At 51.1% G+C, this 17,776-nt stretch overlaps 1 protein-coding gene across 6 annotated transcripts in view; it reads left to right on the forward strand.

The window, feature by feature from the left end:
* The window catches only part of LOC119969277 (glutamate-rich protein 6-like), a 108,118-nt gene that overhangs the window by 48,226 nt on the left and 42,116 nt on the right, over positions 1–17,776 (forward strand). For 5 of the 6 annotated variants that reach the window (XM_038802680.1, XM_038802682.1, XM_038802685.1 and 2 more), the window contains 2 exons: positions 6,295–6,408; positions 6,579–6,730. In XM_038802680.1, the coding sequence (XP_038658608.1) occupies positions 6,295–6,408; positions 6,579–6,730 (266 nt within the window). The remainder of the gene's footprint in view (positions 1–6,294; positions 6,409–6,578; positions 6,731–17,776) is intronic. The other variant, XM_038802683.1, reaches the window with a different exon arrangement.

The raw sequence follows: 17,776 nt of genomic DNA on the forward strand, positions 1-17,776 counted from the left end.
CAACGCATATAACAAACCCCCCACCCCACCAAACCCAATAAACAACAAAATAAATTAACAATAAGCAAATTAACTTAAACACTATCCCCCTAAACCCCCCACCCCTTCCCCCCTCCCCCCGGGTTGGTGCTGCTGCTGACCTAGTACCTTATCGTTGAGCCAGAAAGTCGAGGAAAGGCTGCCACCTCCTAAAGAACCCTTGTACCGACCCCCTCGGGGCGAATTTGACCCTCTCCAGCTGAATGAATCCCGCCACGTCATTGATCCAAGTCTCCACGCTCGGAGGTCTCGCATCTTTCCACTGCGGCAAGATCCTCCGCCGGGCTACTAGGGACGCAAAGGCCAAGACATCAGCCTCTTTCGCCTCCAGCACTCCCGGCTCCACCCCAACCCCAAATATCACGAGTCCCCAGCCTGGCTTGACCCTGGATCCCACCACCCTCGACACCGTCCTCGCCACCCCGTTCCAGAACTCCTCCAGTGCCGGGCATGCCCAGAACATATGGGCATGGTTCGCTGGACTCCCCGAACACCTGACGCACCTGTCTTCGCCCCCAAAGAACCTACTCATCCTAGATCCGGACATGTGGGCCCGGTGCAGCACCTTGAACTGGATGAGACTAAGCCTCGCACATGAAGAGGAGGAGTTCACCCTCTCCAGGGCGTCCGCCCATGTCCCTTCCTCAATCTGCTCCCCCAGCTCCACCTCCCACTTAGCCTTCAGCTCCTCTACCGACGCCTCCTCCACCTCCTGCATCACCTGGTAGATGTCAGACACCTTCCCATCCCCGACCCACACCCCCGAAAGCACCCTATCACTTACCCCCCACAGGGGCAGCAAAGGGAACCCCTCCACCTGTCGCCTAGCAAACACCTTGACCTGAAGGTACCCGAACATATTCCCCGGTGGGAGCTCAAACTTCTCCTTCAGTTCACCAAGGCTCGCGAACCTCCCGTCGATAAACAGGTCTCCCAGCTTCCTAATTCCCGCCCTGTGCCACCCCAGGAACCCGCCATCCATGTTCCCTGGGACAAACCGGTGATTCCCCCGCAGCGGGGCCTCCACCGAGCCCCCCACTTCCGCCCTGTGTCGCCTCCACTGCCATCAAATTTTGAGGGTAGCCGCCACCACCGGGCTCATAGTGTGCCTCGAGCAGCAATGGAGCCGTTACCAGTGCCTTCAGGCTCGTGCCTCCACAGGATGCCATCTCCATCCGTTTCCATGCTGCCCCCTCCCCATCCATTACCCACTTACGTACCATCGAGACGTTAGCCGCCCAATAGTACCCAGAGAGGTTGGGCAGCGCCAGCCCCCTCTATCCCTGCCCCGCTCCAAAAAGACCCTCCTTACCCTCGGAGTCCCGTGCGCCCAAACAAATCCCAGAATGCTACTGTTCACCCTCCTAAAAAAGGCCCTTGGAACGAAAATGGGGAGGCACTGAAACAAAAACAAAAACCTCGGGAGCACCATCATTTTAACGGACTGTACTCTACCCGCCAACGACAACGGCAGCATGTCCCATCTTTTAAATTCCTCCTCCATCTGCTCCACCAACCTAGTAGAATTGAGCTTGTGCAGAGTCCCCCAGCTCCTAGCCACCTGAATACCCAGGTACCTAAAACTCCTCACTGCCCTCTTTAGCGGGAGCCTACCAATCCCCTCCTCCTGATCTCCCGGGTGTACGACAAACAGCTCACTCTTGCCCAGGTTCAATTTATATCCTGAGAAACTCCCGAACTCAGCAAGAATCTCCATCACCTCCGGCATTCCCCCCACCGGGTCTGCTACATACAACAGCAAGTCGTCCGCATACAGCGACACTCGGTGCTCCTCCCCACCTCGCACCAAACCCCTCCACCTCCTCGACTCCCTGAGAGCCATGGCGAGAGGCTCAATTGCCAGCGCAAAAAGCAAGGGGGACAGGGGGCACCCTTGCCTCGTCCCACGGTGGAGCCTGAAGTACTCGGACCTCCTCCCATTTGTCGCTACACTCGCCATCGGGGCCTCGTACAGCAACCTCACCCATTTAATAAACCCCACCCCAAACCCGAACCTCTCCAACACCTCCCACAAGTAACCCCACTCAACCCTGTCAAAGGCCTTCTCCGCATCCAATGCCACCACAATCTCCGCCTCTCCTTCTGCTGCCGGCATCATTATCACATTTAGCAGCCTTTGCACGTTAGTGTTCAGCTGCCTCCCCTTCACAAAACCCGTCTGATCTTCATGTACCACCCCCGGCACCCAGTCCTCTATTCTAGTGGCCAAGATCTTCGCCCGCAACTTGGCGTCTACATTCAGCAGTGAAATCGGCCTGTATGATCCGCACTGCAAGGGGTCTTTATCACGCTTCAGGATCAGGGAGATTAGCGCCCGAGACATCGTCGGGGGCAGGACACCTCCCTCCCATGCCTCGTTGAAGGTCCTAACCAACAGGGGGCCCAGCAGTTCAGCGTATTTCTTATAAAATTCAACCGGGAACCCATCCGGTCCCGGCGCCTTCCCCGACTGCATGTGGCCAATCCCACTGACCAGCTCCTCCAACTCGATCGGCGCTCCCAGTCCCTCCATCTGCTCCTCCTGCACCCTTGGAAATCGGAGCCTGTCCAAAAAACTCTCCATTCCCCCTCCCACCGCCGGCGGCTCCGACCGGTACAGTTCCCTATAGAAGTCCCTAAAGACCTCATTGACCTCTGCCCCCTGCCGCACCACATTCCCATCTTTATCCTTCACTCCACCAATCTCCCTAGCCGCGTCCCGCTTACGCCTTCTCTCCATACTCATAGACCGCTCCCTGCGCCTTCCTCCACTGTGTCTCCGCCTTTCTGGTGGTCAATAAATCAAACTTGGCCTGCAAGCTACGCCGCCCCTCCAGCATTCCCTCCTCCGGGGCCTCCGCGTACCTCCTATCCACACTCAACAGCTCCTCCACCAGTCTCTCCCTCTCCCTCCTCTCCCCCCTCTCCCTATGGGCTCGGATGGAGATCAGCTCCCCCCTAATCACTGCCTTCAGAGCCTCCCACACCATCCCCACCTGGACTTCCCAGTGTCATTGACCTCGAGGTACCTCTCGATACATCCCCGAACCCTCCTACACACCTCCTCATCAGCCAACAACCCCACGTCCAGACGCCAAAGCGGGCGCTGGTCCTGTACCTCCCCCATCTCCAGATCCGCCCAATGCGGAGCATGGTCCGAAATCGCAATAGCCAAATACTCGGCCTCCTCCACCCTCGGGACCAGTCCCCTACTCAAAACAAAGAAATCAATGCGGGAATAAACCCTGTGCACGTGGGAGAAAAAAGAGTACTCCCGAGCCCTCGGCCTCCCGAACCTCCAGGGATCCACTCCTCCCATCTGGTCCATAAACCCGCTCAATACCTTGGCCGCCGCCGGCCTCCTGCCTGTCCTTGAACTAGAACGATCCAGTAGGGGATCCAGCACCGTATTGAAGTCCCCCCCCATGATCAAGCTCCCCACCTCCAGGCCAGGAATGCGGCCCAACATACGCCTCATAAAACCAGCATCATCCCAATTTGGGGCGTACACATTAACCAACACCACCCTCTCCCCCTGCAGCTTACCGCTCGCCATCACATATCTGCCGCCACTATCAGCCACAACCTCAGACGCCTCAAACGCCACCCTCCTCCCCACCAGGATCGCCACCCCCCGGTTCTTCGAGTCGAGCCCTGAATGGAAAACCTGTCCCACCCACCCCTTCCTCAGACGGACCTGGTCCGCCACCTTCAGGTGGGTCTCCTGGAGCATAGCCATGTCCGCCTTCAGCCCCTTCAGATGCGAAAACACCCAGGCCCGCTTAACCGGCCCATTCAACCCCCCGCACGTTCCACGTAATCAGCCGGATCAGGGGGCACCCCGCCCCCCTCCCCCGTCGACTAGCCATAGCCCATCGACTGCTCGCCCCTGGCCAGCACCCATTCGGCCCGTTTCGCACGGCGATAGAACCTCACCCCGACCCCCCCGACCCGCACCAACTCCTCCCTGGCCAATCCAGCAGCAACCCGGTATTCCCCCCCCCCCCACCCAGGCTAGGACCGCTCCTAGCCGCAACGCTCCCTCCATAGTACTCCCGTGAGCCAGCTGACTTCTGCTGACCCCGGCAGCTCCCGCTCTAACTCCGACCCCTCCCGACATGAGGTCCCCCCTCCTCCCCTGCATCAGCTCCTTGGCACCGCTTCAGCGCGGGAAACCCGGTCTAATAACCATGCCCCTCGCCACCAGCTCCACCCCTTCGTACCGCAGCGCGGGAAACTAGAGAAAAGCCCGCGCTTTCACACTGCCCCACCCCACCAACGCAGCTCCCAAACCGCAGTCCCAAACCAACCACCAACTCCGTACAAACAAAGACACGGATCAACCACAAACCCCAGTACCCCACTTAGAACACAAAACCATAACCCACATTGTCCGAAAGCGAGAGAAAAAACAGAATCAAACAGAATAACCCGCTACAGCATAAACAATGATACAGAAATAGAAAAACTCCCAAAGCCCCCAATCTCTAGTTCGAGTCCACCTTTTCAGCCTGCACAAAGGCCCACGCTTCCTCCGGGGACTCAAAGTAGTGATGCCGGTCCTTGTAGGTGACCCACAGGCGCGCAGGCGGCAACATGCCGAACTTCACCTGCTTTCCATGGAGCACCGCCTTCGTCCGGTTAAACCCGGCTCTCCACTTGGCCACCTCTGCACTCCAGTCCTGGTAGATACGCACTACCAAATTCTCCCACTTACTACTCCTCACCTTCTTGGCCCATCGCAGAACACACTCCCAGTCACTGAACCGATGGAACCGCACCAGCACCGCCCGCGGGGGTTCATTCGCCTTAGGCCGCCTGGCCAGTACTCTGTGGGCCCCCTCCAGCTCCAGTGGCAGATGGAAGGATTCTGCCCCCACCAGCGAGTTCAACATCACGGCCACATAGGCCGGCAGGTCCGACCCCTCCAGCCCCACCTCGAGGCCCAGGATCCGCAGGTTCTTCCTCTGTGACTGAAGCTCCATCTCCTCGAACCGATCTTGCCACTTTTTATGAAGCGCCTCGTGTATCTCCACCTTCCCCACGAGGGCCGAAACCTCCTCCTCGCGCTCAGAGGCCTGCTGCTGCAACTCAAGTATCGCTGCACCCTGGGTTGTCTGGGTCTCCAGCAGCTTACTCGTCGTCACCTTCAGGGATTCCAACAACTCCCCTTTCAGCTCCGTGAAATAGTGCAGAAGGGCCGCCTGCTGCTCCTCCGCCCACTGCCTCCACTCCTCAGGGGCTCCACCGGCCGCCATTTTGTCCACCTTCCCCCGCTTTTCCAGGGGAGCTGCTGCCGTTTTTCTCCTCGCCCCACTTCGAGTCCGCACCATAAATCCCGGGGGGTTTTGCTCCAGACCCCTTTATCCACCGGGAATCGTCGAATCAGCGCCGTTTGGGGCCCTTAAAAGAGCCCACAAGTCCTATTAAAGCGGGAGCTGCCGAACGTGCGGCTTAGCTCCGCATAGCCCCAACCGGAAGTCCCTTCTCCAGTGCTTCATTAAACGCCCCCAACAGATGTGGTGCCAGGTGCGTCGCAAATTCCTTATAAAATTCCGTTGGGTACCCATTCGACCCAGGGGCCTTCCCTGACTTCATACCCCTGATACTATCCAGCACCTCCCTCAGCTCCAGGGGCTCCTCCACCTGGTGAAATTCAAGCTTGTCCAGGAACCACCCCATGTCCCCCTCCTCTCCTCCTGGGTCTGCCTCATAAAGTCCCTGGTAATACTCCCTAAATGCCTCATTTATTTTCCCTGGCTCCGACACCACATCCCCAGACGATAGTGACCTTTAAGGGGCGTCTTGAAAAATACATAAATAAGATGGGAATAAAGAGATTTGGGCCTTGAAAGTGTCGTAGGTGTTAGGTTAGGTGGGCAGCATGGTTGGCACAGGCTTGGAGGGCAGAAGGGCCATTCCTGTGCTGTACTTTTCTTTGTTCTTTGAACTATTCCTGACCTATTCTGCCCCACCTTCTCCAAACCCCTCTCCAGCTGTGTAATCCATCAAATTTCTGCCGTCTTCAGCTTTGAAGAAGTCATACAGACACCCCCATTCCTCACACCCCCATTCCAATCTTCAAATCACAGAGCTTTCAAATGTCTCAACCGCACAGACTTAGGAACTGTTCCTTCTCCTTTGAAACCTATCACTTTCACCTCGCCAAACTCTTCTTGCTCCAACTGCTGATCTTTTTAATCCCTTGTGAAGCTACAAGTTGTTTTTTTTTCTTTTTGTCCATTCTTTCCTTAGGAAAGGCAGAAGCTTACGATCAACACCACCAGCATAGTCTTTTGTGAATTCTGCAGTCAGATCAGACTTCCCTTTCCCACCCCCAACATTTTGGACACCAAAGGTCCAGAGGAGGTAAACAGACTGGTTTGGGGTATGGAAGCGATTTTTTAAATATCATGTCATAATTGAAGGGGTTTTGATGACCTTTCCACGCTCGCGCATTATTGTTTTTAAAGTTTGCATTCTGCCAGTGCAGCACACTTTTTAAAAGAAAAACTATTTCTCACAATTTGTGCACTTAGTGCTTTTGCTGCAACATGTCCTGGATGCTATATCAACAGATATTGAAGGGCAGGGCAGAAAATCCAAATTACTTGGAGAGCGAGACTGACCATACTAGGTTCACAATGACGGAAGAGGAACTCATTGAAGCAAGAGAGAAACTAACACAAAGGTAGGGGAGCAGAGATTGTGCAACATGCAGGGTGGGGTTTGATCTTTGCACTCAATTCTCCAACCAATCCTCATTGCCGAGTCAAGAATTGGTCCCAAATTCTTAGGGCGGAATTCTCCGCACTCACGACGGGGCGGAGAATAGTGGGTGGCGTAAATTTTTACCGCCACGCTGGTCCGACGCCCTCCCGCTATTCTCCCCCCCCCACGGCCGCCCCCCGACACGAATCGCTGCCCGCCGTTTTTTTACGGCGAGCAGCGATTCACCCCTGGCCGATGGGCCGATTTCCAAGGCCTTTACGACCGTTTATATGAACGTAAATCACACCTGGTCTGACCGTTCGTAAAAACGGGCCTCACGGTAGCATGGTGGTTAGCATCAATGCTTCACAGCTCCAGGGTCCCAGGTTCGATTCCCGGCTGGGTCACTGTCTGTGTGGAGTCTGCACGTCCTCCCCGTTTGTGCGTGGGTTTCCTCCGGGTGCTCCGGTTTCCTCCCACAGTCCAAAGATGTGCGGGTTAGGTGGATTGGCCATGCTAAATTGCCTGTAGTGTAAGGTTAATGGGGGAGATTGTTGGATTACGGGTATACGGGTTACGTGGGTTTAAGTAGGGTGATCATTGCTCGGCACAACATCGAGGGCCGAAGGGCCTGTTCTGTGCTGTACTGTTCTATGTTCTATGTTCTAAGTCCCGATCTGGGGAACCATGGCACCGATTGGCACGGCAGTACCACGGCCGTGCCAAGGGTGCCATGGGCCCACGATCGGTGGGCACCGATCACGGGCAGCGGGTACTTACCCCGCGCACTCTTTCTCCTTCCGCCGCCCCGCTGTATCCATTCGCGGGGCGGCTGAGGGGCATACCGGCCTGCGCATGCGCGAGTTTCACGCATATGCGTGATGCGTTGGAGTCGTCCAATCCGCGCATGATTGGCTGACGTCATCTGACGCGTCAGCCGTCGCTAACTCTGGCTAGCGGGCTTAACGAAATTCCCTTTCCCACCCCCAACATTTTGGACACCAAAGGTCCAGAGGAGGTAAAAAGACTGGTTTGGGGTATGGAAGCGATTTTTAAAATATTATGTCATAATTGAAGGCGATGCTAGCCCCGACCGGGGAGCAGAATCGGTTCCCGGTCGGGGGGGGCGGAGGCTGGCGTCAAACCCGCCCGTTTTTGACGCCAGCTTCCCGAGTCTTCGTGACTCGGGAGAATCGCGCCCTTAAAGTCTCCTTGATGAAGTTTTAACTTGTTTTTATAACAGCCATTATCATTTTTTTTTTTGTTCATGGGCCAGCATTGCCCATCCCTTTTTTTAAATAAATCTTTTTATTGGTGTTTTCAAGAAGTATAAATAATTTTGTACGTTGCTGGGTGTGTTCATTCACTGTACAGTACAGAAAGGTTTGTCTCTTCCTTCCCTTGAGTTTTCCTATATAGAGTCTGCCGCCCTCTGGCTCGGCATGCGGTCCCTCCTGCCCCCCCCCTTAGTCCGCCCCTCCCTGCCCCTCCCTGCCCCCTACAGCCCACCCCCACTTCTGTCCCCCCTCGTTGGTCTAGGGGTGTGTTTCCCCCCTTCCCCCCCTCTTTCTTTTCTTCCCCCGTCGGCTTCCGCCATGTTTTCTCTGTGGTTTGGAGGGGGAGCTTTGCCCCTCCCTCCCATGTTGTCTCTTTTATGCCTCTCCAGCCCTTTCCCCTGTTCCCTCACCCCTCCCTTGGGGTTGCGCGTTCTTATGCTTCCCCCTTCTCTTTTCTTCTTCCACTCTCTTTTCTTTCTAACTTTCCCGTTTCCCTATCTATTCATTGTTGCTGGCCTCGAGCAGGCCGACGAACTGTCCCCATGCATTTAGGAAGCCTTCCTCCGACCCTCGGATGGCATATTTAATCTTCTCCAGGTGGAGAAATTCCGAAAGGTCAGCAAGCCAGTCTGCAGCTGTGGGTGGCACTGCTGATCGCCAGCCGAGCAGGATTCTCCGGCGTGCGATTAGGGAAGCAAAAGCTAGATTTGCGGCCCTCTTCCCCATGTGTAGCTCTGGCTGCTCCTTTGCAGTTTCTGCTTTGGAATTTTACAAAGAATTTACAGTGCAGAAGGAGGCCATTCGGCCCATCGAGTCTGCACTGGCCCTTGGAAAGAACACCCCCTTTAAGCCCAGACCTTCACCCTATCCCTGTAGCCCCATAACCCAGTAACACCACCCAACCTTTTTTGCCACTAAGGGTAATTTATCATGGCCAATCCACCTAACCTGCACATCTTTGGACTGTGGGAGGTAACCGGAGCACTCGGAGGAAATCCATGCAGACACGAGGAGAACGTGCAGACGCCGCACAGACAGTGACCCAAGCCAGGAATCGAACCTGGAACCTTGGAGCTGTGAAGCAACTGTGCTAACCACCCTGGAGCCGTGAAGCAACTGTGCTAACCACTGTGCTATTGTGCTGCCCAACTGTGCTTCCCCCACCCCCCCCCCACCCCTCCCCCAACACACACACATACACAAATGCCATGGTTTAGCTGTCTATGTTTGGAAGAAGGCCTTGGGGATGAAGAGCGGCATGGATCTAAATAGGAAGAGGAACCTTGGCAGTACGTTCATTTTGATACCCAAAAAAGACAAAGACCTGATGGAATGCAGATCATATAGACGCATTTTGCTGCCGAATGCAGTTGCGAAAATACTCGCAAAGGTCCTGGCCAAAAGGTTGGAAAGCTGCGTACTAGAGGTGGTCGCGGGGTACCAAACGGGCTTTGTCAAGGGTAGGCAACTCACTGCGAACAGCAGGCAGCTGCTGAATGCAATAACGAACCTCCCGGGGAGAGAACACCAGAGGTGATTGCCAACGAGTCTGGGGACATGTCCCTTAGGTGTGGGGCCAGGGCTGGCGCGAACTTTTTGTAGAAGTCCGTGGGGAACCCGTCGGTTCTCGGTACCTTTCCCGCCTGCATGGAGCCGATGCTCTCCATGATTTCTCCCAGATCTATTGTCTTACCTCACAACTGGTATTTCTAGTCCATCGAGGAACTGTTTCATCCCCATTTCCCCATCGGGGGGTTCGGAGGTGTACAGCCATCGGTAGAAGGTCTCGAATCCATGGTCGACCTCTTTTGGTTCTGCTACCAGTCCGCCTCTGCTATTCTTTACTGTGCTATTTCCCTGGTGGCTGCCTGCTTTCTCAGCTGGTGAGCCAGTAGGCGGCCAGCCTTGTTCCCATGTTTGTAGAAGGTCCCCTTTCTCTGGCGGAGTTGATACACTGCTTTGCTGGTGGATAGCAGGTTAAAGTCCATTTGTAGATTTTTCCTCTCCACCAGCAGCTCTACGGTCAGGGTCTCGGAGTACTTTATGTCGACCTCCAGAATGGAGTTAACCAGCTGCTGACTGGCCGCCCTCTCTTCCCTATCTCTGCTTGCCTTTTAGACTATAATCTCTCTTCTGATCATGGCCTTCAGTGCTTCCCAAAATGTGTACGGTGAGACGTCCCCGTTTTGGTTGTTACTAATGTAATCACCTATGGTCCGAGATGTTTTCTGACAGAAGGCTTTGTCGGCCAGGAGGTTGCTGTCCAGCCTCCATGTGAGGCGCTGGGCACGGCCCGTCTCCAACCTCACATCCATGTAATGTGGAGCGTGGTCAGAGATGACGATTGCGGAATTCCACTCCTATAATTCCTGGAAGCATCAGTTTCCCACTGCAGAAAAGTCGACGCAGGTGCGTGCCTTGTACACTTGCGAAAAGTACGAGATCCCCTTTTCTCACGGGTGTATGAAACTGTGTCATCCCAATTGGGAGTGTACACATTTACCAGCACCACCAGTGGCCCTTCCAGGACACCGCTGACTATTACGCACCATCCCACTGCGTCCGTAACAGTCCTGGTCTCAGTAAATCTCGTCCTCTTGCTGATCAGTATGGCTACTCCCCTACCCCTCGCTTGTACGGTGGCTCCCCTCCCTGTGCTGATGTAGTCCTGGCCCCGTTCTGCCTACCTCGCCCCCCTACCTCGTCCCCCTACCTTCTTCCCCTATTCTTGCTCCCTTCTCCCTGTTTCCCATCTTCAAACTGAAAAGGAAAGCAAAAACAAAAACGAGGCAACATAGTCTCGCGCGACCACATAACAGTCCTTGTTTTCGGTCCATCCTCCACTTTCATTCCCTTTCTTCTTCTTTCACCGCTGCCACGTCTGTTCTCCCCCCAGGTTGTTCTTCTTTATGAACTCGTCGGCCTCCGCCGGGGTGCCGAAGTAGTGTTCTTTCCCCTGGTACATCAACCAGAATAGCGTGCCAAATCTCACCCCTTTTGAGAAAGGGTCATCTGGACTCGAAACGTTAGCTCTTATCTCTTCCGACAGATGCTGCCAGACCTGCAGAGATTTTCCAGCATTTTCTCTTTGGTTTCAGATTCCAGCATCCGCAGTAATTTGCTTTTATCTCACCCCTTTTTTGTAGAGCGCCGGTTTCGCTCTGTTAAATTTGGTCCTCTTTTTGCCAGGTCCGCCCCAATGTCTTGATAGACACTGATTCTGTGCCCTTTCCAAAAGCACGACTTTGTTTGTCGGGCCCACCTCAGGATCTTTTCCCGGTACTGGTATCGGTGGAGCTTTTTGATTATTGCTCTCGGCTGCTCCCCAGTTTTCGGTTTAGGCCTGAACAACCGGTGTGCTCTCTCGAGTTCTGGGGGGTTTGGACGCTTCCTTCCCAACTAAGTTGCCCAGCATTTGGGCGATGTAGCCCAGGGGCTGGTTTAGCTCACTCGGCTAAATCGCTGGCTTTTAAAGCAGACCAAGCAGGTCAGCAGCACTGTTCGATTCCCATACCAGCCTCCCCGGACAGGCGCCGGAATGTGGCGACTAGGGGATTTTCACAGTAACTTCATTGAAGCCTACTCGTGACAATAAGCGATTTTAATTTTAATTTAATTAATTAGTCCCTTCCCTCAATTCCCTCTGGCAGTCCCACGATGCGGACATTTTGGCGCCTGGACCTGTTCTCTTGGTCCTTGACCTTCCCCATTACCTTCCCCTGGGCTGCTACCAACCTCTTCACCTCGGCCTACAGACCCACAATCCTGTTGCTCTGTCAACACCTTCTCCCATGTCCAGGATCGGCTTCTCCTGGGCTTCCACCTTCTGTCCCAGGCCTTCTATCGAGCGCTGAAGGGTGGCTATCGCTTCCGTCACCACTTCCTTCACCACCACCTGGAACTTCTTCATAGCGGGCAGTTCCTTTTTTTAAACGCTCCTCCATCCGTTCACCTGTGAAGGGGGGTGGGGGATGTCATCCGATTCTGCTCCGCCATTCGGATCACCGATCTTCCCCTCTCCTGGTTCGCCTGGGCCTCCGCCTCACCTCATGGGGCCACTGTTCCGTCTGCCCGTAGCTCCTGCCCCTTTCCTCCGCTTCTGTCTCTGCCTTCTCGACATCCCTTCGAACTGCTGTATGCCGGCATCTTCTTTCCCCCCCTCATCGCTGTTCATGCCTTTTATATTTGGAGGAGTTTTAGGTGGCTGTTTGGACCAAAAACTCAAAGAAATTCACTGTGTTGTCCGACTGGGAGGAGAGCCATCGGATGTGCATCTGCTCAACACATCGCTGCCACCAAGTCCCAGCATTGCACATCCCTAATTTCCCCTTGAACTGAGTGACTTACTCGGCCACTTCAGAAAGCATATAAGAGTCAATCACTTTACTGTGGATCAAGAGTAACATGCAGGCCAGACAAGACGGGTAGATTTCCTCCCCTAAAGGACATTCACCACAATAGTTTCAGAATTCCAAATTTTCGTTGAATTCAAATTTCACCACCTGCCCTATTGGGATTCGAACCTGGGTCCCGAGCGCATTACCTTGGGTCTATGGATAACTAGTCCAGTGACAATACCACTATGTCACCAGCTTCCTTTAGTTAACAATTAAATAAATAACTTGCGTAATAGTTTCATGACATCCTGGAACACCTCATAGCCAATGGGGTACTTATGAAGTGAATTCAAAGTAGGGAAACACAGCAACCAATTCCCACACAGTGAGCTTCAACAAACACCAATGAGACCAGCTCATCTGTGATTGTTTTTAAAAATTTGTCAAAAGGACAGTGGTCGAACACCACTGTTTGTCTTCAAATAATGCTTTGCGACTTTGAATGCTCACCTGGGAGAGCAGGAAGGCTTTGGTTTAACATCTCAAATATTCTGTCAGCATGTCAGAAGGGTCAGCCTGGATTAAGTGCTGACGCCTCTGGAGTGGGACTTGAACCCTCAACCCTCTGGCTGATAAACAAGAACCAAGTCTAGTTGCTCTTGCGGAGACATTTTATAGTTTTCCAACTGGACTATTTGAGATTCTTAAATGTTTTTGGGGGGGGTTACTACCTGTGAACCCTCATGAGTAGATTTACTTTAACATTACTGGGTACGGTGGCGTTCTGATAACATTATTGGGAGTAGTCCAGAGAATTATTCTGAGTCTTGAGTTCAAATCCCACCTGTGACAATATGTATATTATAAGAATAATGATGGGTTAACAATTTACTGTAACTGCATCCAACCACTAGATGGCGATCGAGTGCATACACGTGGATTACGTGATACTTTTGATTCGGGGAAAAGGTTGTTAGACGAGATAGGGAATAGTCGTGTTATCAGGAACTCTGTAGTTAGAATCATAGTTTTGGTCAATCTGTTATCTTTTATACCTTAGCAGGCAAGTCAAATCTATTTAATTGTAGTGTTAATAAATTAGCTTTGTTCAATACCTTGCTTGTTTTTTTTTTGCGAGACGCTACACTTCGAAGCCATCCTCATTCAGAAATCAAAGAACAACACACCACCATGGCAACTGGGGGAATTTAAATTCAGTTAATCGGAAAATATGGAATAGAAATCTAGTATCAGTAGTGGTGAGCATGAAATGACAGGATTGTTATAAAAACTCATTGAGCTTACCAATGTACTTTAGGGAAGGAAATCTGCCATCCTTACCTGGTCTGGCTGATGTGTGATTACAAACCGACAGCAACATAATTGGGTTTTAACATGTCTCTGAAATGGTGGGCCAATCTCTCAGTTGTGATCTGGAAGGTAGTTCATCACCTCCTTGTCAACGGCAATTCGAGATGGGTAATAAATGCTGACCTAGCCAATGATGTCCACATTCCGTGGATTAATTTATTTTTAAACCATTTTCCCTGCCACATTCAGAGAAGGTGTATATTAACATTTCCTATCTTGCCCAACACAAGAGTTGATGAGGTATGTTACTGTGGAAGGGAAATTAACATAAACCAACTTTGAAGCATGCTGGGAAATGCTTGACTATAGTTCAACACTGTTTTTGAATGAAAATAAGTAGGTCAGGCAACATAATTGAAATACTGCCGAAAAATTCTGCTTTCGGCCTTATGAAAACACATTGTCCTCTGAAAGATAACAAAATGTGTACTCGAGTTGTTTTTAGCCAAGGGCAAGAACATAAGTACTACCTATTTCAGCTTGCGTACTTTCCAAGGTCTATTTAATAGAAACATGGCTGTTAGTTCAGACTATAAAGATATGCATTCTTCAATCGAATCTCAGAGTGCAGTGCACTGGCTTTTGCAGCTGGATCACTCTCTCTCCGCAAATATATTTGTGTAAATAAATTTCCTTAAATCGAACCTCGAGTAATTTGTCTTTATTATGATTTCCACGACAGTTACATAGATACGTAGCAGATAGGAGCAGAAGGAGGCCTTTTGGTCTTTCAAGTCTGCTGCATCATTTATCACGACCTTGGCTGATCATCCAACTCAATAGCCTAATCCTGCTTTCTCCCCATAGCCTTTGATCCCATTCTCCCCAAGTGCTATATCGCAGTCGGTGGGGGTTATGGGTCACCCTGGAGCAGACGGGCAGGGAAAGGGATCGGGAAAACACAGTAAAGAAATTTCTCCTCATCTCTGTCTGAAATGCTTGACCCCTTATCCTCAGACTGTGACCCCTGGTTCTGAACACATCCACCATCAGGAAGATCCTTCCTGCATCTACCCTGTCCAGTCCTGTTAGAACTTTGTAGGTTTCTATGAGATCCCCCCTCATTCTTCTGAACCCCAGCGAATACAATCTTTCTTCATACATCAGTCCCGCCATCCCAGGAATCAGTCTGGTAAACCTTCACTGCGCTCACTCTATAGCAAGAACATATTTTCTCAGATAAGGAGATCAAAACTGCACACATTATTCCAGGTGTGCCCTTATCAAGGCCCTGTATAATTGCAGCAAGTCATCGCTGTTCCTATACTCTAAACCTCTCGCAATGAAGGCCAGCATACCATTAGCCTTTACCACCTGCTGTCCTGCCTGTTTACCTTCAGTGACTGGCATATGAAGACACACGGGTCTCTTGCACATTCCTCTCCTAACTTATGGCCATTCAGATAATCGTCTGCCTTTTTGTTTTTGCTACCGAAGTGGATAACCTCGCATTTATCCAAATTATACGGCATCTGCCGTTCATTTGCCCACTGACTCAACTTGTCCAAATCACACTGAAGGATCTCTGAATCCTCCTCACAGCCCACCCTCCCACAGAACTTGGTGTCATCTGCAAAACTTTGGAGATAAAACATTTTGTTCCCTCGTTCAAATCATTAATATATATTGTGAATAGCTGGGGTCCTAGCTATCCTAGTGATCCCTGCGATACCACACTAGTATCGCACTAGGGGGGATCTCATAGAAACCTACAAAATTCTAACAGCACGATAGCATAGTGGTTAGCACAATTGCTTCACAGCTCCAGGGTCCCAGGTTCGATTCCCGGCTGGGCCACTGTCTGTGCGGAGTCTGCACGATCTCCCCGTGTGTGCGTGGGTTTTCTCCAGGTGCTCCGGTTTCCTCCCACAGTCCAAGGATGTGCAGGTTAGGTGGATTGGCCATGCCAAATTACCCTTAGTGTTCAAAATTGCCCTTAATGTTGGTTGAGTGGGGTTACTGGGTTATGGGGATAGGGTGGTGTGGGCTTGGGTAGAGTGCTCTTTCCAAGAGCCGGTGCAGACTCGATGGGCCGAATGGCCTCCTTCTGCACTGTAAATTCTATAATAGTCACTGCCTGCCAATTTGAAAAAGACCCATTCATTTCTACTCTTTGTTTCCAGTCTGCCACCAGTTTTCTTTTCATCTCAATACACTACCCCTAATTCCAGGCATTTTAATTTTACACGCTAATCTCTTCTGTGGGACTTTGTCAAAACCCTTTTGAAAGTCCAAATATATCACATCCACTTGCTCCCCCTCATCAAATCTAATTGTCATATCCTCAAATAAATCCAGTCCGATCCTGCCACAGTGCTCTGCTATAAAATCACCTGAGGAAGGAGCAGTGCTCCAAAAGTGAGCAATTCGAAATAAAATCTTTGACAATGGATTTTAGAATTTTCCCCACAATCCACATCAGGCTTCCTGGTCTATAATTCCCTGTTTTCTCTCTATCTCCCTTTTTAAATAGTGGAATTAGATTAGCTTTCCCTCCAATCTGCAGGAACTGTTCCAGATTCTACAGAATCCTGGAAAATGATCACCAATGCATCCACGATTTCGAGAGCCATTTCCTTAAGTACGCTGGGATATAGATTATCAGGCCCTGAGGATTTATCCACCTTTAATCCCATCAATTTCCCCAACACCATTTCTCTACTAACATTGATCTCCTTCAGTTCTTCTCCTCACTAAACCCTGTGTTCCCCAACATTTCTGGTATCTTATCTGTGAAGACAGAACCAAAGTATGTGTTTGGTTGCTCAGCCATTTCTTTGTCCCCTATTATACATTCCCATTTCTCACTAAGGGACCTACATTTGTCGTCATCAATCTTTTTCTCTTCATGTACCTGTAGAAACATTTACAGTCAGTTTTTATATTTCCAGTGAGCTTACTCTCGTCCTCTATTTTCCCCCTTCTTTTTTCAAAAATAAATTTAGAATACCCAATTCGCTTTTTTTCCAATTTAGGGGCAATTTAGCGTGGCCAATCCACCTACCCTGCACATGTTTGGGTTATGGGATGAGACCCATGCAAACATGGGAGAATGTGCAAACTCCACACGGACCTACAGCCGGGATTGAACCTGGAACCTCGGTGCTGTGAGGCAGCAGTGCTAACCACTGTGCCACCGTACTGCCCTCAGTTTTCCCTTTCTTAATCAATCCTTTAGTCCTTCTTTGCTGAATTCAAAGCTGCTCCCAATCCTCAGACCTGTGTTTCTTGGCCAATTTGTATGCATCTTCCTTGGATCGAGCGCTATCTCCAATTTCCCTTATCGGCCACAGATTGGCCACCTTTCCCCTTTTATTTTTGTGTCAGACAGGAATAAACAATTGTTGCAGATTCCCCATGCACTGCTACTTGAGCGTTTGCCTTTGCCTATCAGCTGTCATCCTTTTAAGTCATGATGTGGAGATGCCGGCGTTGGACTGGGGTGAGCACAGTAAGAAGTCTTACAACACCAGGTTAAAGTCCAACAGGTTTGTTTCAAACACAAGCTTTCGGAGCACGGCTCCTTCTTCACCTGAAGAAGGAGCCGTGCTCCGAAAGCTCGTGTTTGAAACAAACCTGTTGGACTTTAACCTGGTGTTGTAAGACTTCTTACTATCCTTTTAAGTAACATTCCTCACTCGGTCATAGCCAACTCAAGCCTCATATCAATGTAGTTTCCTTGTTAAGATTCAGGACACGAGTCTCAGAATCAACTACTTCACTCTCTTTCATATTACGGTTGCTCATCCCTAAGGGTCTTGCACAACTAGATTGCCAATGATTCTGTCTAACATTATCAACACCTTTAATCACTTTGAACACCTCAATTGGGTGATTCCTTAATCTCCTTAAACTCGGGAGAATACAGGTCTAGTCTGTGCAAACTGTGTTTATATTTTAGCCCTTCTAGCAGCATCACCTCCTCCAAGACCAATGTATTCTTCCAGAGATGGGGTGTGGTGTTAGCTTTGAAGGTAAAACATTGATTCTGTACTGACCTTTCTCTGAATTTTCATCACTTAACGCAAACAAATGCGTGGT

The sequence above is a fragment of the Scyliorhinus canicula genome, chromosome 7 (assembly GCF_902713615.1).
Source record: "Scyliorhinus canicula chromosome 7, sScyCan1.1, whole genome shotgun sequence".
Classification (NCBI taxonomy): domain Eukaryota; kingdom Metazoa; phylum Chordata; class Chondrichthyes; order Carcharhiniformes; family Scyliorhinidae; genus Scyliorhinus; species Scyliorhinus canicula.